This window comes from Hemiscyllium ocellatum, chromosome 2 (assembly GCF_020745735.1).
Source record: "Hemiscyllium ocellatum isolate sHemOce1 chromosome 2, sHemOce1.pat.X.cur, whole genome shotgun sequence".
Taxonomy (NCBI): Eukaryota; Metazoa; Chordata; class Chondrichthyes; order Orectolobiformes; family Hemiscylliidae; genus Hemiscyllium; species Hemiscyllium ocellatum.
This window is the reverse complement of record NC_083402.1, coordinates 8994953-9017194: the sequence shown is the minus strand read 5'-3', so window position 1 is coordinate 9017194 and position 22242 is coordinate 8994953. Positions and strand designations below refer to the sequence as shown.

Here is a 22242-nt window from a genome sequence, read left to right as displayed (position 1 = left end):
GGAAAACCGTCAGTGACGTGTGCTTGCTTGGAGATAGTGAGAGGGAGAGCAGCAGCAGGGAAGGGGGTGAACACTTGGATGGTCCCGGATTGCTGTGAGACAGGGCCCCACTTGGCCTGTCAAGGTGGAGACTAACCTGCTTGATGATTGGTTGCAGCCTCGCCATGGCAATAACTGTGACCCAGACAGACATCAGTGATCCCAGGAAGTCACAGAACTGCAGCACATCATACTCCATGATACAGAAGACCACGATCCCAGGCTGGTCACACGCGTGGTAAAACTGCAGGGGGCAGGAAGGTGGGAACAATAGCTAGTGTCACCACACAGACAACAGGAAACCCTCTGAAAGTTACAGGGAGTCACTCCCAGACAGAGGAGGAGCGTCAGACACAGGGGCTGGAATGTGGTTATCTCTGTGAGGAATTAGGGGATCTGTTTCGAAATAAAGAGATGGGGATGAACAGGAATCCCTGGCAGGATCCTTGGTCTTTGTAATTCTTTCCCTCAGCAAGCTGTGGACGCTGGGTAAAGGAATAGGTTTGTGGCTGATTTAGACAGAGCTTGGATCGACAAAACAGTTTAATGTTTTGGGGGAAGGCAGGAAAGCTTATCAAGGGGCTGAATGTTATTTAAATGGTCAAAGATTGGAGAGTGATACTGAATGGAGAGATTGGGAGTCCGCATCCATGAAACATAAAGAAACATAAAGTCTACTGGAAATAGGGAAAGCAAATGGAATGTTGACCTTTATTTTAAGGGAATAGAGTAGAAGGGGAATAGAAGTTTTACTCGAACTGTACACAATACTAGTCAGATAGACCAAGATACTAGTCTGACTGGAGCTGGTACACTGTGAACAGTTTTGGGTTCCTTACCTAAGGAAAGATAGGAGACAGTCCAGCGGGTGCTCACTAGGCTAATACCAGATCGATGGATTCTTGATCTTTACTGAATTCAAAGTATTACAAGGCAAGTTCAGAAAATTGGAAGCGAGGAATGTCAGTTCAGCCAAGATTCTATTGAATGATGGAACAGGCTCAAGGGACTGAATGGCCTTCTCCTATTCCTATCTCTTATGGTCACATGGTATCAACAGACAGTCTGAAAAGGAAAGGTTGGGCCTGTATTTGTCGGACTATATAAGGATGTGGGGAGACCTTAGATTACAACGATGTTGCCAGGGTTGGAGGATCTGAGCTACAGGGAGAGGCTGAACAGGCTGGGGCTGTTTTCCCTGGAGCGTCGGAGGCTGAGGGGCGACCTTATAGAGGTTTACAAAATTATGAGGGACATGGATAGGATAAATATGCAAAGTCTTTTCCCTGGGGTCGGGGAGTCCAGAACTAGAGGGCATAGGTTTAGGGTGAGGGGGAAAGATATAAAAGAGACCTATAAATCAATTTTTTCATGCAGAGGGTGGTACGTGTATGGAATGAGCTGCCAGAGGATGTGGTGGAGGCTGGTACAATTGCAACATTTAAGAGGCATTTGGATGGGTATATGAATAGGAAGGGTTTGGAGGGATATGGGCCGGGTGCTGGCAGGTGATACTAAATTGGGTTGGGATATGTGGTCAGCATGGATGGGTTGGACCGAAGTTTCCATGCTGTACATCTCTATGACTCTATGACTCTATGGAGCATACAAGATCCATTGGGAGATGTGGGGAGATTGTTCCCCTTGTGGGAGAGTGTAGGACCAAAGGGAATAATCCCAGAATCAGGCATTGCACATTTCAGACAGAGATGAGGAGGAATTTCTTCTCTCAGAAGGGAGTGAGTCTATCACAGAGGGCTGTCAAGGCTGGGCCATTGAGCGGATTCAACACTGAGAGAGACAGAAGGGAATCAAGAGTTATGGGAGAAAGTGGGAAAGGCAGACAGATATCCCTTCATATACACTGATGGTCAGAAAGTGCTGGAGAATGTGATACATCAGAGGCAGAGATGCGAGTGAGACATTTGATAGGAAGTAGGTTTGGGAGGTTTTCTATCATGGTAGCATGATACTGCAGGTACAGATCTTGATCACTGAGGAATCCAGACAAAGACTCCTTCATCCTGCTGCCAAATCAGGAGGTATTTAATTGGCCAATGAGGGCTTCTGGCTAGCAGGGTGGGAGGGGAGGTGTTGGGGAGAGTTAAATTAGGATTGGAAGGGACGGAGTGGGGGTGAGGCATCGACAGTTCAGGGGATCAGTGGTTGTGGAGAAATGGAGAGTCAGAGGTTTGAGGTGTAGAAGTGAGAGATTGAGGGTCAGAGCATTGATGGAAGGTGTTGAGGTTCCGCAGACCAGAGGGTACCTGAAGAATGGCGAATAGTTGTAAGATGTTCAGGGTAGGAGGTGAGAGGTCACTTGTGCTGCCTCCTAGTGGAGTTGGGGATTGGGAGCTGTACGTGGCCTTGCACCCCCCCCCCCCCCCACCCCCACCCCGACACCCCCACCACCCCTGCCTCAGTGATCTAGAGGCACTGAGGTCGAATGGTCACCTTCCCAACCAGGAGCTCAGGCTCAACTGTGCTCTCTAAGCAAAGGCCAAAGGTCAAACAACCACTGTCATGTTCAAGGTGACCCTGCACACAGTCCCCAGCGAAGCCGACCCCTTCCCAGAGATTCTGCAAATAATGGCACTGACCGTTGAGAAAAACATGGTGAAAATGTAGACAGAGGCCTCCAGGAGATACTCGCTGCGAATGGCTATGGCGACGGGCGGGACGAACATCAGGTTGCTGAGGCACAGCAGGAGGGTGGAGAGGAGCTGGAAGCTGTACGAATAAGCCTCCAGGTTATCAGTACAACCCCAGCCATTCCAACCTGTAACGGAACAAACCAGTCAGAGTGACAGAGACCACTCAGCCTCTCCAGTCAATGCTGGCCCTTTCCAGACAGTATCCAATCAGTCACCTTCCCTGCTCTGAACCCACAGCCCTGCAAATTTATGTTCATTTCGTATTAAGTTGACACAGTTTGTCTTTGAAAAGGTGAGGATTGGTTCTCCTCCCAGCCCCATGTGAGCGACTGGGTTTTCGATCACCGCTCCTCTCTGTGTAAAAGAATTTCCACCTGTCTCTGCTCTGCAATCTTTGCCAATGATCAGAATCAAGATGGCCAGCTGCTTGTGGTCTGGGTGTTACCGAACCCCAGGACAGGGCCCTTTCCCCCAGCCCCTTTACACCCCCTCTCTGGGACTGGATCAGTGCCCTCTCAGTGACAATGTCATTCAGATTGGAGTTGCTAGCCATGACTGATCAGCAGTGAGTAGTATATAACCTCCAGGGTCTCTGCCTCCCAGTAAAAACCCCACTGCCAGCCTGCCCAGGACTTCAGGAACTTATCTCCTTCCTGATCATTACTGGATATTGGCATCATTGGGCATCACGAATACGTATTGCCCATCCATAATTGCCCAGAGGGTATTTAAGTATCAACCGCATTACTTTGGGTCTGGAGTCACGTGTAGGCCTGACTGGGTATCAGATTTCCTTGCCTGAAGGACATTGGTGAACCAGACACAATCACCATTCAGTCAGATCTTTATTAAATTCAAATGTCACCATCTGCTATTGTGGGAATTGAACTCATGTCCCCAGAACATTCACCTGCAGGTCTGGATTACTAGTCCAGGGACATTACCGCTGTGTTGGACAAGGTTCAATGAGAGACAGCATGGGGCTCTCACTAGCTCTCCTGCTAACAGGCTAAACCATCTCAACCCTCTGCTATCGACCTGTGACAGACCCTCACACGGTTCCTGCCAAATCTTACTGTTGTTAAAACCGAATACATCTCAAACTTTCCCCAGTTCTGATGAAGGGTGTTAACTCTGTTTTTCTTTCTCTGCATACCTGCTGCTGGAGTATTTCATTCTGTGATGTTATTGGAGGTTTCCTGCTGTGTAGTGGTCTGTACTGTGACCCTCCTTCCTGGTTGAAGGTCTCTCACACACACACACACACACACACACCCGTACTAGAACTGGCTACAGCTTACCTGCTTTACATTCACAGGCAGCGTACAGGTAATTGTTGGTGCGTAGCAGTTTGCACTGTCCATACGTGCCACACTCATTTATACACGGAGTCAGATATGTTCTCAGATACACCTCTGCTGTCACATTGGTGCACTCTTCATACCTGCCAAAACCAGAGATCATTCCAGTTACAAAGATTCTCATTTGGCTGCTTTGGGACACGACCTGCTCAGTATCCACAGCTCTGTTACAAGCCCACACTGGATGGGCTGAAGAGCCATCTTGTGTGCTCTAATATTCCATGATTCTACAAGGACCTCAATAAGGGAGATCTGAAGGTGGTGGACACTGACCCTGATGACTGGGGGACAGTCAGTGATGGCTGGGCCTTCTGGAAGGAGACTGGGTGGAAGGTCATTGGAAGTGGTGAGTGAAATCAAAAAGCTCAGCTGCTAAGAAGAGGGGCCCAAGAGAAAACTGAGGCCAGATCACCCTGCACGTTCTCAGCCCAGGGTCTGCCTCTGCAGCAACTGAAGCAGAGACTGCCCCCTCAGACTGTAGCTCCTGGGCCACACCAGGTGACGGTTAACGCAGTGACGTTCAAATCCCATGAGCGAATAAATTAAACCGAACAACACAGAAACAGGTTATAGGACCATCCGCACCTTGATGCTTGTGGGAGCTTCCTGTGCAAAAACTTGGCTAACAAAGGTTACATTTCTGTGGGTGTAATGCTGTCTGAGACACCCTGTGCTCTCAGCTCACTGCTCAGAGCGAATGAGTGAGTGATTACTGCTAAAAGTGCCTCACAGTTTACTGAGCAATCTCACTCTGCGACAGAGTAATTCTGGTTGAGCCTTTCAGTGAGACAGTGAACTCACATTCTCCCTGCGTTCCTTTTATTTTGTTCCTTGTAAGTCAGAGCCTGATCCAGATTAAACTGCTTGGGTTTAGCCAGGATCTCTCCGATAAACAGGTTTCCAATTACTTTCAAATCAAATTGTATTTAATAAAAACCCCAGACGTCAATCTCTGTTTATTCAGTCTTATGTGCTGTCATTAGCGAGATTTGGATGAATACAAATCAAATTCTCATATCTGGGAGACAAATAGTCTCTCTCGGTGATAAACCAGCCCACGACAATGAGGAGAGAGAGAAAAAAAACAGGAAGAGCTGAAAATAGCCAGCTGGTCTGACAGCAATAGAGTCATTTTGATATAAAACATTAATTCTTTTCATTCAAAGTGGGCATCGCTAGCTAGGTCAGCATTTATTATCCATCCCTAATTGTCCAGAGAGTAATTAAGAGTCAGCCACATTGTTGTAGGTTTGGAGTCACATGTAGGCCACACCAGGTAAGGATGGCAGATTTCCTTCCCTGAGGGGCATTACTGAACCAATTGGGTTTTACCTATAAATACAGGGACTTTCCATGGCTGCATTTGAGGGGATCGAGACATGTCTGTAATGGAGACAGGAATAGAGTATTCCAATGTTAGATTCAATGGAAAAGATGGGACAGTAACTTAGAAACATAGAATCCCTACCTGTGGAAGCAGTCAGTTCAGCCCATAAAGTCCACACTGAGCCTCCGAAGACCATTCTACTCAGACATACCCTACTACCCTATCCCTGTAACCTTGCATTTCCCATGGCAAGTCTGCACGTTCCTGTACACTACAGACAATTTAGCATCCACCTGACCTGCACACCTTTGGACTGTGGGAGGAAACCGGAGTACCTGGAGGAAAGCCCCACAGACGCAGGGAAAATGTGCAAATTCCACACAGACAGACTCCCAAGGCTGGAAGTGAACCGGGTCACTGGTGCTGTGAGGCAGCAATGCTAACCACTGAGCCACCATGCCACCCCTAAACATGAGTAGAGCACAGACATCAGCATGGACCGGTTAGGCCAAATGGCCTATTTCCATGCCGTATGTCTGATAATCCTATGGATTCCAAAAGTGAGTGGGTTGGTGTGGGGTGAGAAAGGCTTAAAACCTAACTCATGATGCTAACTTTACTCGATGAATGGCAAGAGTGTGAAATTCACTGACACAGCGAGTAATCAAGGAGAGTACAGAAGATACAAAAGTATAAAAGCTGGTTAAACACAGGAGGGAGAAAGAAGCAGGAGGAGAATAACAGGGTAGTTATGGGTAGGGGATTTTAACTTTCCAAACATCAACTGGGACTGCCATAGTGTTAAAGGTTTAGATGGAGAGGAATCTCTTAAGTGTGTACAAGACAATTTTCTGATTCAGTATGTGGATGTACCTACTAGAGAAGGTGCAAAACGTGACCTACTCTTGGGAAATAAGGCAGGGCAGGTGTCTGAGGTGTCAGCGGGGGAGCACTTTGGGGCCAGCGACCATAATTCTATTTGTTTTAAAATAGTGATGGAAAAGGATAGACCAGATCTAAAAGTTGAAGTTCTAAATTGGAGAAAGGCCAATTTTGATGGTATTAGGCAAGAACCTTTGAAAGCTAATTGGAGGCAAATGTTCGCAGGTAACGGGATGGCTGGAAAATGGGAAGCCTTCAGAAACGAGATAACAAGAATCCAGAGAAAGTATATTCCTGTCAGGGTGAAAGGGAAGGCTGGTATGTTAGGGAATGCTGGATGACTAAAGAAATTGAGAGTTTGGTTAAGAAAAAGAAGGAAGCATATCTTAGGTATAGACAGGATAGATCGAGTGAATCCTTAGAAAAGTGTAAAGAAAGTAGGAGTACACTGAAGGGGGAAATCAGGAGGGCAAAACGGGGACATGAGATAGCTTTGGCAAATAGAATTAAGGAGAATCCAAAGGATTTTTATAAATATATTAAGGACAAAAAGTAACTAGGGAGAGAATAGGGCCCGAAAATTTGTTGCTGGAAAAGTGCAGAGGTCAGGCAGCATCCAAGGAACAGGAAATTCGACGTTTCGGGCATAAGCCCTTCATCAGGAATCAGGATTCCTGATGAAGGGCTTATGTCCGAAACGTCAAATTTCCTGTTCCTTGGATGCTGCCTGACCTGCTGTGCTTTTCCAGCAATACATTTTCAGCTCTGATCTCCAGCATCTGCAGACCTCACTTTTTCCTAGAGAATAGGGCCCCTCAAAGATCAGCAAGGCGGCCTTTGTGTGGAGCCACAGAAAATGGGGGAGCTACTAAATGAATATTTTGCATCAGTATTTACTGTGGAAAAGGGTATGGAAAATATAGAATGTAGGAAAATAGATGGTGACATCTTGCAAAATGTCCAGATTACAGAGGAGGAAGTGCTGGATGTCTTGAAATGGTTAAAGGTGGATAAATCCCCAGGACCTGATCAGGTGTACCCGAGAACTATGCGGGAAGCTAGAGAAGTGATTGCTGGGCCTCTTGCTGAGATATTTGTATCATCAATAGTCACAGGTGAGGTGCCGGAAGACTGGAGGTTGGCTAATGTGGTGCCACTGTTTAAGAAGGACGGTAAAGACAAGCCAGGGAACTATAGACCAGTGAGCCTGACCTCAGTGGTGGGCAAGTTGTTGGGGGGAGATCCTGAGGGACAGGATGTACATATATTTGGTAGGGGAGGGACTGATTCGGGATAATCAACATGGCTTTGTACATGGGAAATCATGTCTCACAAACTTGGTTGAGTTTTTTGAAGAAGTAACAAAGAAGATTGATGAGGGCAGAGCAGTAGATGTGATCTATATGGACTTCAGTAAGGCGTTCGACAAGGTTCCCCATGGGAGACTGATTTAGCAAGGTTAGATCTCATGGAATACAGGGAGAACTAGCCATTTGGATACAGAACTGGCTCAAAGGTAGAAGACTGAGGCTGGTGGTGGAGGGTTGTTTTTCAGACTGGAGGCCTGTGACCAGTGAAGTGCCACAAGGATTAGTGCTGGGCCCTCTACTTTGTGTCATTTACATAAATGATTTGGATGCGAGCATAAGAGGTACAGTTAGTAAGTTTGCAGATGACACCAAAATTGGAGGTGTAGTGAACAGCGAAGAGGGTTACCTCAGATTACAACAGGATCTGGACCAGGTGGGCCAATGGGCTGAGAAGTGGCAGATGGAGTTTAATTCAGATAAATGCAACGTGCTGCATTTTGGGAAAACAAATCTTAGCATCTTTAATGGTAAGGTCCTAGGGAGTGTTGCTAAACAAAGAGACCTTGGAGTGCAGGTTCATAGCTCCTTGAAAGTGGAGTCGCAGGTAAATAGGATAGTGAAGAAAGTGGTATGCTTTCCTTTATTGGTCAGAGTATTGAGTACAGGAGTTGGGAGGTCATGTTGTGGCTGTATAGGACATTGGTTAGGCCACTGTTGGAATATTGTATGCAATTCTGGTCTCCTTCCTATCGGAAAGATGTTGTGAAAGTTGAAAGGGTTCAGAAAAGATTTACAAGGATGTTGCCAGAGTTGGAGGATCTGAGCTACAAGGAGAGACTGAACAGGCTGTGTCTGTTTTCCCTGGAGTGTCAGAGGCTGAGGGGTTACCTTATAGAGGTTTACAAAATTATGAGGGGCATGGATCGGATAAAAAGACAAAGTCTTTTCCCTGGGTTCGGGGAGTGCAGAACAAGAGGGCATAGGTTTAGGGTGAGAGGGGAAAGATATGAAAGTGACCTGAGGGACAACATTTTCATGCAGAGGGTGGTACGTGTATGGAATGAGCTGCCAGAGGAAGTGATGGAGGCTGGTACAATTGCAACATTTAAGAGGCATTTGGATGGGTATATGAATAGGAAGGGTTTGGAGGAATATGGGCCGGGTGCTGGCAGGTGGGACTAGATTGGGTTGGGATATCTGGTTGGCATGGACGGGTTGGACCGATGTGTCTGTTTCCATGCTGTACATCTCTATGACTCTATGACTCAATGAGATGTTGATACGGTGAGAATGAAGAGGAGTCTCATGTGGAACTCAAAGACCAGTATTGTTCGGTTAGACTGAATGAGGAAATGAGTGAAATAGTCCAGAGAGGCCAAATGGCCTACTCCTGCTCCCTATGATCACTTGTATGTTTCTGTGCTGTAAAGTTTAATGTGATTGAGAGAAATCATATCTTGAGTCCTCATGGCCTTGCACCATGACATCTCTAAATCAAATTATTTACCTGCACTCAGTGAACAATGTCCCATTTAAAAGCGGAAGCTTACCCATAGTCAGTCGAGCAGAGGGAACGTAGACTGATGTACCAATTTCCTGTCTGAGGGTAAGGGATACGCAGCCGTGTAACATTTGAGGTAGAGTTGACCAACAAGAGAAACCCTGCGGAAGTTTCTGGAACAGAAGATAAGACAGGAATGTTTCAGTTTTGAGTGAGTTGAATAATCCTTTCTTCTCTGTCAGTGGATGCTCAATATTTGTATCTCCTTGCCCACATTCCAAGAAGTTTCCTCAGGGAAAGGTGGGAGAGACAGGCAGTTCTTGGGCTTGTGATCCAGGCGGCTGAAGACAATTGCTATTGAGTCATAGGGTATTACAGCGCTGAATGAGATCCTTTGGCCCATTGTATCCATGCTGGCCATCAAACATCCAATTATTCAAATCCCATTTTCCAACACTTGACCCGCACATGGACCAGCACATGCAATGGTGTGTCAAATATCTCACAGAACCTCTACAGTGTGGAAGCAGGCCATTCAGCCCTTTGAATCAACACCAATCCTCTGGGGAGCATCCCATCCAGACCCACCACCTCTGCCCTAACACTGTAACTCTGCACTTCCCATGGCCAATCCACTAAACCTGCACATCTTTGGATTGTGGGAGGAAACTGGAGCACCCAGAGGAAACCCACTCAGGCATGAGGAGAATGAGAAAACTCCACACAGACAGTCTCCTGGGGTGGAATTGAACCCAGATGTCAGGAGCTGTGAGGCAGCAGTGCTAACCACTGAGCCACAGTGCCACCCTTGCTTGTTAAATAACATGAGGATTCCTGCCTCTACCACTTTTCAGATTCCCACCACCCTCAAGCCTCTCAAATCCCCTTACCTTCAAATAGAAGTGTAGAAACTAGGAGCAGGAGGAGGCCATTCAGCCCATTGAACCTGCTCTGTCATTCAATAGGATCATGGCTGACCCTTTAGATTAGATTAGACTTACAGTGTGGAAACAGGCCCTTCGGCCCAACAAGTCCACACTGACCCGCCGAAGCGCAACCCACCCATACCCCTACATTTACCCCTTACCTAACACTATGGGCAATTTTAGCTTGGCCAATTCACCTGAGGACTGCGGGAGGAAACCGGAGCACCCGGAGGAAACCCACGCAGACACGGGGAGAACGTGCAAACTCCACACAGTCAGTCGCCTGAGTCGGGAATTGAACCCGGGTCTACACGCGCTGTGAGGCAGCAGTGCTAACCACTGTGCCACCGTGCCGCCCTCAATGCATCAATGCAATATTCTCATTAGCTCCCCATATCTCTTTAAAATCTATAAACATTTACCTCGCGCAGTTTTGTCCCTGTTTACCTGATTCGCAGCGAATTGAGGTGTTGTCTGATGATACTAAAGGCATCCCGTGATTCAAGCAGCCAATCACTGTCACGTTCTCTCCTTTCACTGAGGACTATATTGATAGGAAAGAGTGAAGGAAAAGGTTAGAGAGTTCATTACTAAAATAACGATACATCATTCCACACTCCAATTTTGACGATGTGCTTGTGCTTGACTGGGTCAAACCATCTTCACCGTAGCTTTCATTGTCCCGAATTTCCCCCTCAATCCATCCCTACCCACAGCCTCCAAACTTCAGCTCTGTGCATCCCACCTCTACCTCCCCCATCAACACACCCCACAATCTTTCTGTCCTTAGCCACGTTCAAAATATTAGATACAAACAAATAAATCTTTTGGGATTTCTGATGGAACCTGAAACATTAACTCTCTGTTTCTCTCCTCAGTTTCTTCCTGACCTATTAAGGTTTACCTGCTACGTTTGCTCTTATTTCTAACATCCACAGTAATTTTCTTTTGAGCTAAGGTAGATCACTTTCAATTGCGTTCTCCAAATCATTTACAAATAATGTCACTCATTTAAAGCCTCAGCATAAATCCTTGTGTGGAACCAGGAGGTTTCCTTCCAAGTCAGGAAGTGATAGATTTTGGTGAGAAGAAAGAGGAGAGGTAATAGTTTTTTTTAAAAAAAAATGTACATTTCTCGAGAGGGTGTAAGAGCAGAAACCAGTGGATAAAAACGCACAAATGAGGGTTAAAGGACAGATCGAGAAAGCAGTTAATAAGGCCAAGGTGGCCTACACTTTCTATGTTTCTATCTATGTCAGAATTCACATGGCACCAGGTTATAGTCCAACAGGTATATCTGAAATGACATGTACAAAAGACCTCGATTATATGAGCATCGATTGTCCAAACAAGATCGCAAGATGCGTAGCTAAACCGTCATGATTTAGAGATGCCAGTGTTGGACTGGGGTGTACCAAGTTAAAAATCACACAACATCAGGTTATAGACCAACAGGTTTATTTGGAAACACTAGCTTTCAGAGCGCTGTTCCTTCATCCAGTGACTAAACTGTGTTAACCAGCATTCGACTATCTGAATATTCGATTATCCAAACAAAATGTCATTCAGATAATCGAAGTTCCTCTGTATATGAATAGGAAGGGTTTAGAGGGATATGGACGAAGTGCTGGCAAATGGGAATAAATTAATTTAGGATATCTGGTTGACATGGGCGTTTTAGACCGAAGGGTCTGTTTCTGTGCTGTACATCTCAATGACCCTATCTATGACTAAGCTTTTAGACCAGTGAACCTCAGAACATTAACTGGACCTCCAGATGAACAGCTAATTCCACTTGGCCCTCACATCTCTGCTATTTCAACTTGTTCAGGCATGATATAACATCCAGAGCAGGACTTGAACCTGGACCTCCTGCACTACAATAGTCTAAAGGAACAGAGTCACCTTTCTAAGTTGGAATGGTGTTTGGTTAGGAAGTGAACTCAGAGTCAGGAAGTACAGGAAGGCTGACAAAGAAATCCCAATCTCCCTGACCTGAAAAGCTGTTGAGGCTGGGGGGAGAGGGGATATCAATTAAAAAGCATTAGAAATGTGATTAGATTACTTACAGTGTGGAAACAGGCCCTTCGGCCCAACAAGCCCACACCGACCTACCGAAGAGCAACCCAACCAGACCCATTCCCCTACACCTAACACTATGGGCAATTTACCTAACGTGCATATTTTTGGACTGTGGAAGGAAACCGGAATACCCAGAGGAAACACATGCGGACACAGATAGTTGCCTGAGGCGGGAATTGAACCCGGGTCTCTGGCACTGTGAGGCAGCAGTGCTAACCACTGTGCCACCGTGCCGCCCATATGATGGAGAGATTTATTGTGAATATGACAATGAAAGTTCAAAGTTTGGGAGAAGATTTGTAGCTCAGGTGTTTGTTGTTGTGGTTCTGTTCGCCGAGCTGGGAATTTGTGTTGCAGACGTTTCGTCCCCTGTCTAGGTGACATCCTCAGTGCTTGGGAGCCTCCTGTGAAGCGCTTCTGTGATCTTTCCTCTGGCATTTATAGTGATTTTTACCTGCCACTTCCGGTTGTCAGTTCCAGCTGTCCACTGCAGTGGTCAGTTTATTGGGTCCAGGTCAATGTGCTTATTGATTGAATCTGTGGATGAGTGCCATGCCTCTAGGAATTCCCTGGCTGTTCTCTGTTTGGCTTGTCCTATAATAGTAGTTTTGTCCCAGTCGAATTCATGTTGCTTGTCAGCTGGAACTGACAACCGGAAGCGGCAGATACAAGCCAGTATAAATGCCGGAGGGAACATCACAGAAGTGCTTCACAGGAGGCTCCCAAGCACTGAGGATGTCACCTAGACAGGGGATGAAACGTCTGCAACACAAATTCCCAACTCGGCGAACAGTACCACAACAATGACAATGAAGGGTTATGGAATTAAGGTGGATCAAAAGGGTTAAGATACTGGTCAGCCTTGACCTGATAAAGGGGTGAAACAGATTAGAGGGGCTGAATGGCCTCCTCTATTCATTATATGCCTAAAGAACTATGCTGGGTCATACCAAGAGGTGTGGGTCACATACAAAGTCTACAAAGTGTTTTAGCAATTGGTACAATTGGATCTCTTTACTGTAACCTCCTCATCAGCGTGTGGTTTGATTAAGGGAACTAGTTCCATTAACATCCTTGTTTCTTGCAGTTAGATCTTTTGGAGTGCGGCTGAATTGTTGTCACATGTTGTTATTAATCCTGGACAGCTTGGAGCTCAGAGGATGAAGCAATGGGTTCTGGCAGCAGTCCACTTTCTCAAATAAGCACAGCTATCCCTCAGGCTATTTCAGTCCAGCATTAATCCACACAACATGTTCACGTAAAGCTACAACACAGACTTCAAGCTAAACTTATCATCACAGGCCCAAGGTAATAAATTAATTAGAGCCATCCCAGATCAGTCAGAAATGGACTAGCTGAACATTTAGTCTGCTCGCTGTTTATTTTACATGAATTGAACGAGGAACAGTGTGCAGCCTGCATTCCCACCAATAGGAATCTAGCTCAGCAATCCTGACTCCCACAAACAGCAGGAGGCCATTCATCCCTACCAGCCTGTACTATCATGCAATTAAATCATGGTCTGCTACAATGACAGCACTGACCTTATAAACATAGAATACATTGAGAGCTAAATATCAAAATTACACCCAGATCCCAAACCACCCAGAAACTATGCTTGGTACAATCCATTTGGGTTCCTAAAATTGTTTCCCACTGTTAATCAGGCAGCAGATGTCACACCTTAAACTGTAAAAAGCAGTAAAATTGAAAAATATTTTCTACCGACTCTGCTGTTCATTTTCCTCAACAAACAGTAATTAAACTCTGATTGACCTGATCCACAGGCAATGTTTGACACTCTTTGATTAAAGACAAGGTCAGATTCTGAGACTGATAACACATTGACGCTCAATTCCAATGTCAGAGAAGGGCAATGAATGGATATACAGACATGAGAGACTTAGAGAGCAATGGTGTGACAGAAAGACAAGGGAACACGAGATGGGGCTAGAGAGAGAAATAGAAAACAGAGAGGGAGAAATGTATCAGAGAGAGAGAGAAAAAAAAGGAGAGAGAGTGTCAGGAAGATAAAGAGAGGGATACACGTGTGCCCAGTGAAGGTGCGTCCTATTCATAATTTCAGACATATGGAGTGAGGGGTGAGGTCAATTAAAAAGTACTGGAGATGAAAGTTGCCAAGTAGACTCGCAACTTTCAGGGCATTTAAATGGTCATTGGATCGACATATGGATGAAATTGGAATAGTGTAGGGTAGATGGGCTTCAGATTGGTTCCACAGGTCAGCGCAACATCGAGGCCCGAAGGGCCTGTGCTGCACTGTAATGTTCTATGTTCGATGAGATGGATAGATGTTTTGTGAGTAACAGAATGAAGGGTTACAGAACCGAGATTCTGATCAACCATGACCTGGCAGAATGGTGGAATAGGTTAGAAGGTTGAATAGCCTCCTCTAGCCATTGTATGTTTAATGAATTAACTAGGGATATACCAAGAGATGGTGATATGACACAATGTGTACAAAGTGTTTTATCAATTGGTATGGAAGTTTCTGGAACTTTTGCTTATTTCTTCAAACGTTTGGAAACAAGCCAAGGGTCAGGCCACCTCTCATACACACGAAGTTGCTCAAATAGCTCAAACCTCTTGGAGGCTCCTATTTGAATCGCCCTGGGTCTAATCCTTCCTGCACTTGAATGGCCATGCCCAGGTCGGACCTCCCTCATGAATGGACATGTCCAGGTTGGACCTCCCTCATGAATGGACATGTCCAAGTGAGACATCCGTCATGAATGGACGTGTCCAGGTCGGACCTCCCTCAATAATGGACATGTCCAAGTGGGACATCCGTCATGAATGGCCATGCCCAGGTTGGACCTCCCTCATAAATGGACTTGTCCAAGTGGGACATCCGTCATGAATGGCCATGTCCAGGTTGGACCTCCCTCATGAATGGACTTGTCCAAGTGGGACATCCGTCATGAATAGCCATGCCCAGGTTGGACCTCCCTCATGAATGGACATGTCCAAGTGGGACTTCCATCATGAATGGACTTGTCCAGGTTGGACCTCCCTCATGAATGGACTTGTCCAACTGGGACCTCCCTCATGAATGGACATGTCCAAGTGGGACATTTGTCATGAATGCACTTGTCTAAGTGGGACATCCCTCATGAATAGACATTTCCAAACAGAGCCTCTTGGTGGAACTCATATCTGGCATGGGTCATGGCGGTCTCTAAACACAGAATCATGTCTCCAAGTTTACAATGTAACAACTCAGAGAGTAGTAGAAAGCTCGTTACATGGTGTAAGGGGGCCATCATCTATCTCCACCATAATGAGATGGCTTTGACCTTTAAACCATTCTGGGTGGACTTTGGCCAATCAAGTGGCCAATAACAGGCTACAACAGTCTAAATGCTGAGGGTCTGGGAGACCTGGGCCTTCTGGAAGGTAAAACACTTTATAATATTGTCTGCAACCCAAGGCAGTAAGAGACTTTATAAACGTGGAGGTAGACCCATCAGACAAAGGCCTGGTTCCGGATACACATGACTCCAAACCCACAGGAACGTAGATGGCTACTAACTGCCCTTTGAGAATACCGAGCAAACCACTCGGTTATATTCATGGTGGGCGCAGCACCACCACCACCTTCTCGAGGGAAAATAGCGGTGGGCACTAAATGTAAGTTTTACCAGCATGGGCCCGTTCCTGCTCCTTTGTCTAATGTTACTCCTTTGGGCTGGTGGCCCGGACTGATTATAAGGAAAACTTACGGTGTTCAGTTTGAGCTCCATATTCAGGACACCTCCGCTGTCCAGAACTGGAACCAGGTTGATCCCAAACACAGCCGGTCTGTCTGGAGGCACAGAGATGTTTGGGCCAAAAAATATGTAGAAATGGACCGAGAATGTATCCAGCTCATTCCTGAGGGTGGGGCGGATAGGCCAGCATTGGTGTCCCCCAGAAACTGTATCCCGCTGACCAGGGCCTTCCTGGGGGGGCCACTCTGCTGAGCCTCTCTCTGAATCGTTCAGCCCCGGGGGAGCGAGTCCCGTGACGAGCAAGGTGTCGAGAATGGACGGGCCACCAGGCGAACCGAACGACTGAGGCATGTTGAGCTTTGGGGTGATCAACTCAGACACGCTCCTGGAAACGGCCGGCTTGGAGCAATCTGGAAGAAAAAGAGGAAGTATTTTGTATTATCACAGCATTTACAGGGCTGCGGGTGGGTGAGGGGTGGGGAATAAGACCATAAGACATAGGAGTGGAAGTATGGCCATTCGGCCCATCGAGTCCACTCCGCCATTCAATCATGGCTGATAGGCATTTCAACTCCACTTACCCACATTCTCCCCGTAGATGGTGATGTCAGTGGGGCAAGGGGAGGTGTGTGGGGGATGGTTGTGGGATGTGGGTAGGGGAAGGTGTGTGGGAGAGGATGTGTGGGTGATGGTGGGGATGTGCGTGGGGAGGGTGGGTGGGAGAGGGTGTGTGGGTGATGGTGAGGATGTGGGTGGGGATGTGGATGTGGGAGGGTGTGTGGGAGAGGGTGTGTGGGTGAGGGTGGGGATGTGGGTGGGGCAGGGTGTGTGGCTGAGGGTGGGGGATGTGGGTGGGGGAAGGTGTGTGGGTAAGGGTGGGCATGTGGGTGGGGCAGGGTGTGTGAGTGACGGTGGGGATGTGGGTGGGGGAGGGTGTGTGGGTGAGGCTGGGGATGTGGGTACAGGTGGGTATGTGGGTGAGGGTGGGGATGTGGGTGTGGGAGGGTGTGAGGGTGTGGGAGGGTGTATGATTGAGGGTGGGAATGTGGGTGGGGGAGGGTGTGTGAGTGAGGGTGGGAATGTGGGTGGGGGAGGGTGTGTGAGTGAGGGTGGGGATGTGGGTGGGAGTGGGGTGGGTGTGGGAGGGTGTGCTTGAGGGTGGGGATGTGTGTCGGGGAGGGTGTGGGGGTGAGAGTGTGGATATGGGTGGGGGTGGTGTGTGGGTGGGAGGGTGAGGGTGCTTGTGGGAGGGTGTCTGTGAAGGTGGGGATGTGGGTGTGGGAGGGCGTGTGGTTGAGGGTGGGGATGTGGGTGTGGGAGGGCGTGTGGTTGAGGGTGGGGATGTGGGTGTGGGAGGATGTGTGGGTGAGGGTGGGGATGTGTGTGGGTGTGTGGATGAGGGTGGGGATGTGGGTGGGGGAGGGTGTGTGGGTGTGGGAGGGTGTGTGGGTGTGGGAGGATGTGTGAGTGAGGGTTGGGATTTGGGTGGGGGAGGGTGTGTGAGTGAGGATGGGGATGTGGGTGGGTGGGTGCGTGAGTGACGGTGGGAATGTGGGTGGGGGTGGGTGTGTGGGTGAGGGTGGGGATGTGGATGGGCGTGTGTGTGAGTGAGGATGGGATGTGGGTGGGGGAGGGTGTATGGGTGAGGATGCGGATGTGGGAGGGTGTGTGAGTGAGGGTGGGGTGTGGGCGGGGGAGAGTGTGTGAGTGAGGATGGGTATATGGGTGGGGTGGGTGTGTGGATGAGGGTGGGGCTGTGGGTGTGGGAGGGTGTGTGGGTGAGGATGCAGATGTGGGTAGGGGAGGTTGTGTTGGTGAGGGTGGAGATGTGGGTGGGGAGGATGTGTGGGTGAGGATGGGGATGTGGAAGAGTGTGTGATTGAGGGTGGGGATATGGGTGTGGGAGGGTGTGTGAGTGAGGATGGGGATGTGGGTGGGGGAGGTTGTGTTGGTGAGGGTGGGGAGGGTGTGTGGGTGAGGGTGGGGATGTGGGTGGGGGAGGGTGTGTGAGTGACGGTGGGGATGTGGGTGGGTGTGTGAGTGACGGTGGGGATGTGGGTGGGGGTGGGTGTGCGGGTGAAGGTGGGGATGTGGGTGGGGAGGGTGTGTAGGTGAGTGTGGGGATGTGGGTGAGGGAAGGTGTGTGAGTGCGGGTGGGGATGTGGATGTGGGAGGGTGTGTGTGAGGGTGGGGATATGGGTGGGGGAGGGTGTCTGAGTGACGGTGGGGATGTGGGTAGTGGAAGGTGTGTGATTTAGGGTGGGTGTGCTTGTGGGAGGGTGTCTGTGAAGGTGGGGATGTGGGTGTGGGAGGGCGTGTGGTTGAGGGTGGGGATGTGGGTGTGGGAGGGCGTGTGGTTGAGGGTGGGGATGTGGGTGTGGGAGGATGTGTGGGTGAGGGTGGGGATGTGTGTGGGTGTGTGGATGAGGGTGGGGATGTGGGTGGGGGAGGGTGTGTGGGTGTGGGAGGGTGTGTGGGTGTGGGAGGATGTGTGAGTGAGGGTTGGGATTTGGGTGGGGGAGGGTGTGTGAGTGAGGGTGGGGATGTGGGTGGGTGGGTGCGTGAGTGACGGTGGGAATGTGGGTGGGGGTGGGTGTGTGGGTGAGGGTGGGGATGTGGATGGGCGTGTGTGTGAGTGAGGATGGGATGTGGGTGGGGGAGGGTGTATGGGTGAGGATGCGGATGTGGGAGGGTGTGTGAGTGAGGGTGGGGTGTGGGCGTGGGAGAGTGTGTGAGTGAGGATGGGTATATGGGTGGGGTGGGTGTGTGGATGAGGGTGGGGCTGTGGGTGTGGGAGGGTGTGTGGGTGAGGATGCAGATGTGGGTAGGGGAGGTTGTGTTGGTGAGGGTGGAGATGTGGGTGGGGAGGATGTGTGGGTGAGGATGGGGATGTGGAAGAGTGTGTGAGTGAGGGTGGGGATATGGGTGTGGGAGGGTGTGTGAGTGAGGATGGGGATGTGGGTGGGGGAGGTTGTGTTGGTGAGGGTGGGGAGGGTGTGTGGGTGAGGGTGGGGATGTGGGTGGGGGTAGGTGTGTGGGTGAGGGTGGGGATGTGTGGGTGAGGGTGGGGAATTGGGGGGTTCAGTGTGTGGGTGAGGATGGGGATGTGGGTGTGGGAGGGGAGGGTGTGTGGATGAAGGTGGGGATGTGGGTGGGGAGAGTGTGTGGGTGAGGGTGCGGATGTGGGTGACGGTGGGGAAGTGGGTTGGGGAAGGGTAGGGGCTGGGGAGGTGAGTGGGGAGTGGGGATGTGAGTGAGGGGTGGTGTAAAGGTGGAGAGCATGGGGAGTGGATGAGGGATGGTGGGGAGATGGGGAGAGTGGGGAGAGTGGCAGTTGGGTGAGGGATGATGGGGAGATGGGGAGATGGGGAGAGTGGGGGAGTGGGTGAGGGATGAGGTTGGGATTGGTATACATGAAGGGGGTTGATGATGATGTGGGTGAAGACTGGGAGGTCACCATTTCCAAAGCCCCAGTGGCGTTTATCCAAGTCAATGACCTGATTGTGTTTCTCCATTCTGCGATGGAGCTCTAGCTACTGCCATTTTGAATTGGTCCTGAGGTCAAAGGTCAAAGACTGCTTGCAATTATCCAAACCGGGGTGCTGGGAGAAAGGCCTGCTCCTCCTGCCTGAGCAGTATTTAGTCAGAGTGTGAATGGGAAGGTAGAAAGGGCATTTTGACTTTGGGGATGTTTTTGAAGAAACCCCTTCATTATTTTGAACTTTCCCTTTATCTCCTCTGCACCAGACAGAACATCTCCATTTAAAGGAGAAGCTGGAACATATTCCTCTTGTTTGCAGAGAGCCGGGTTCCTGTGATTTCCTGTTATGAAGTCATGTGATTCTCTTAAGTTCTTTGTTAGTGTAGCTAGCAGCACACTCAGAAGTATTCAGCAAGGGCTGCTCAGTTGTGCAATCACATCCAGCAAGAGACAATTTGCTTTGGGTTCTGAAGGCACAGGCTGAGTACAGACTGTGCTCTGCCTGATATGAAGGGCTGGAGGAACCATTTGTTAATTCAATCTGCCAATAATTCGGATATACAGCCTCCGTACCTGGCACCTCAAGCATAACACACAATGTTGCTCACTGTGGGGTAGGGAAGATGTCTTTTTGGACTGGCGTCAATTTACCATGAGTAAAAAATAGCACTGGCATCCCATTGCACAGTAACAGCATGAAGTGGTGTGCTTAACCTTTTGTTACTCGGTCTTCTCAGGGCTGAGAAGTGTGTGTTCTACTTCAAAATAGGAGGAGAAAGTGAGGTCTGCAGATGCTGGAGATCAGAGCTGAAAATGTGTTGCTGGAAAAGCGCAGCAGGTCAGGCAGCATCCAAGGAACAGGAGATTTGACGTTTCGGGCATAAACCCTTCTTCAGATTCAGAAGGGTTTATGCCCGAAACGTCAAATCTCCTGTTCCTTGGATGCTGCCTGACCTGCTGCGCTTTTCCAGCAACACATTTTTAGCTCTACTTCAAAATACCCTGGAAAGGTGACCCATCTCAAACATGTGAACAAAATTCTGTGGTTAGTTCCAAAACAGCACCCTTTACTATCTGAAACAAAAAAACAGAAGTTGCTGGAAAAGCTCAGCAGGTCTGGCAGCATCTGTGAAGAGAAATCACATCTCGGGTCCGGTGACCTTTCCTCTTACTACCTGTTTGTACGCTGATAGAAGATAATCCCTTTTCACATTAGCTGTCTCTCCAAATACTCTGTGCTTGATTTCCTTGATCACTTTCCCTCTGAACCTTCCTCGCTGCAGCCTGGCTCTTGTTTGTTCGAATCAGCCCACCCCTGTCTCTGTGCTGAAGGCCAGCTGTGAGTTGATTGATGGCCCTTTCACCTCTGGGTCAGCAGATTCCCACCTAGAGTGCCTACCTCAGGTCTGAGGAGGAAAAGCTGTGTGGAAAGCCCCCAGTGCACAAGTGAGGGAGTGCTGCACGGTTGGAGTCCCGGATGGTGGGTGAGACAATAAACCCACCTGCTTGCTTGGAGAGAGTTATTAAAAGCTAAATCACTAGTTTGAAGAAAAAGGAGAAAATTACTCCTGGTGTCCTGACCAATGTTTATCCCGAAGCCACGATTACAAACAGATTACCTGGTCATTATCACGGTCCTGTCTGTGAGTGTTTGATGTGTGGTTGCTGTATTTGTTACATTTCAACAGTGACTACACTTCAGAGAATATTTAATTGGCTTTAAGGCAGTGTCAGACATTTAGTGGTTGTGAAAAGTGTTATATTAATACCAATTTTTAGTTTCTCTTTTCTCATCTTATTCTTCATCTGTTTCATCACCCAAGAGGCTCTGGATCAGTCTGCCTACACAGAGTTCGATTCATAGAGCTTAGAAAAGGCCCTTTGGCCCATCATGTCCATGCTGGTCATCACATCACATTGGCCATCCACTCCCCCCCCACCCCACACCCTCACAGCCCACATGGGATGGTTCTTGACTCTAGGTGAAAGAGCTCCTGTTTAAAGGCAGCTCATTGTTCCTTTAGTATTGTTTTGACAATCTTTGATTCTGACTTACCTGGACCAGAGCCATTCTGCTCAAAATTGTCCTTCTTTGGTCAACTGTTTATATTCTGAATTTTCCTGACCTTTTCCTTATCATATTATGATCACTGTTCCCTAAAGGTTGCTGGCTGACTCATGATCCACAGAACTAGGTCCAGCAATGTCTCCTTCCATGTTGGATTTGCAAACTTAGACAACTTTAAAATTCTCCTGAACTCACACAAACTTTCTGCCTTTTGCAATATTACTATCCCAATCTATATTATGATCATTCCAACTGGAGGATGTGACATAGTCATCATGTCACTAGATGAGTAATACAGAGGCACACATGTTCAAACCACATGGCAGCTGGTGGAATTTGAATATAATTCCTGAGAAATGGAGCCCAAAACTGCACACAATACTCCAAATGTGGTCTGACCAGAGCCTTATAGAGCCTCAGAATATAAAAACATTGTCTCAGGTGAGTCTCAGATAGTGCCATTAAAAACTTATTTGGTTCATGAATGTACATCAGGGAAGGAAGTCTTATCCAGTGGTGCCAAACCCACAACAACGTGGGTAAATGGCCTCAGATCAAGGACAATAAATTCTGCTCTTGCCATCAATGTCATGCCATCAATGCCCACATCCCACGAAAAGTTCAAAAAATAAATTGAGGGTAAAAAGAGATTTAAGGGTTGTTTTCCTATATCTGACCCACCAACACAGGTGATGTGTTGTTTCTGCATGATGTGGGAGCGGGTGGACCCCATTATCATTCCCAGTGACCATGTCTGGAGTAAATGTTGGTTGCTGGAAGAACTCTGGCTCAGAGTTGATGAGCTGGACTCTGAGCATCAAACTTTGCGATACACCAGGAAGGGGGAGAGTTACCTGGATGCTGTGTTTCAGGAGACAGG

General features: G+C 48.2%; 1 protein-coding gene across 1 annotated transcript in view; it reads right to left on the bottom strand.

The window, feature by feature from the left end:
- tmem8b (transmembrane protein 8B) overlaps nt 1-22242 on the bottom strand; it is a 128932-nt gene that overhangs the window by 12014 nt on the left and 94676 nt on the right. Inside the window, exons 6-11 of the mRNA XM_060847261.1 lie at nt 15826-16223; nt 10448-10544; nt 9124-9247; nt 3995-4137; nt 2640-2818; nt 137-283 (exon numbers count right to left, since the gene is read on the bottom strand). Of these exons, the coding sequence (XP_060703244.1) occupies nt 137-283; nt 2640-2818; nt 3995-4137; nt 9124-9247; nt 10448-10544; nt 15826-16223 (1088 nt within the window). The remainder of the gene's footprint in view (nt 1-136; nt 284-2639; nt 2819-3994; nt 4138-9123; nt 9248-10447; nt 10545-15825; nt 16224-22242) is intronic.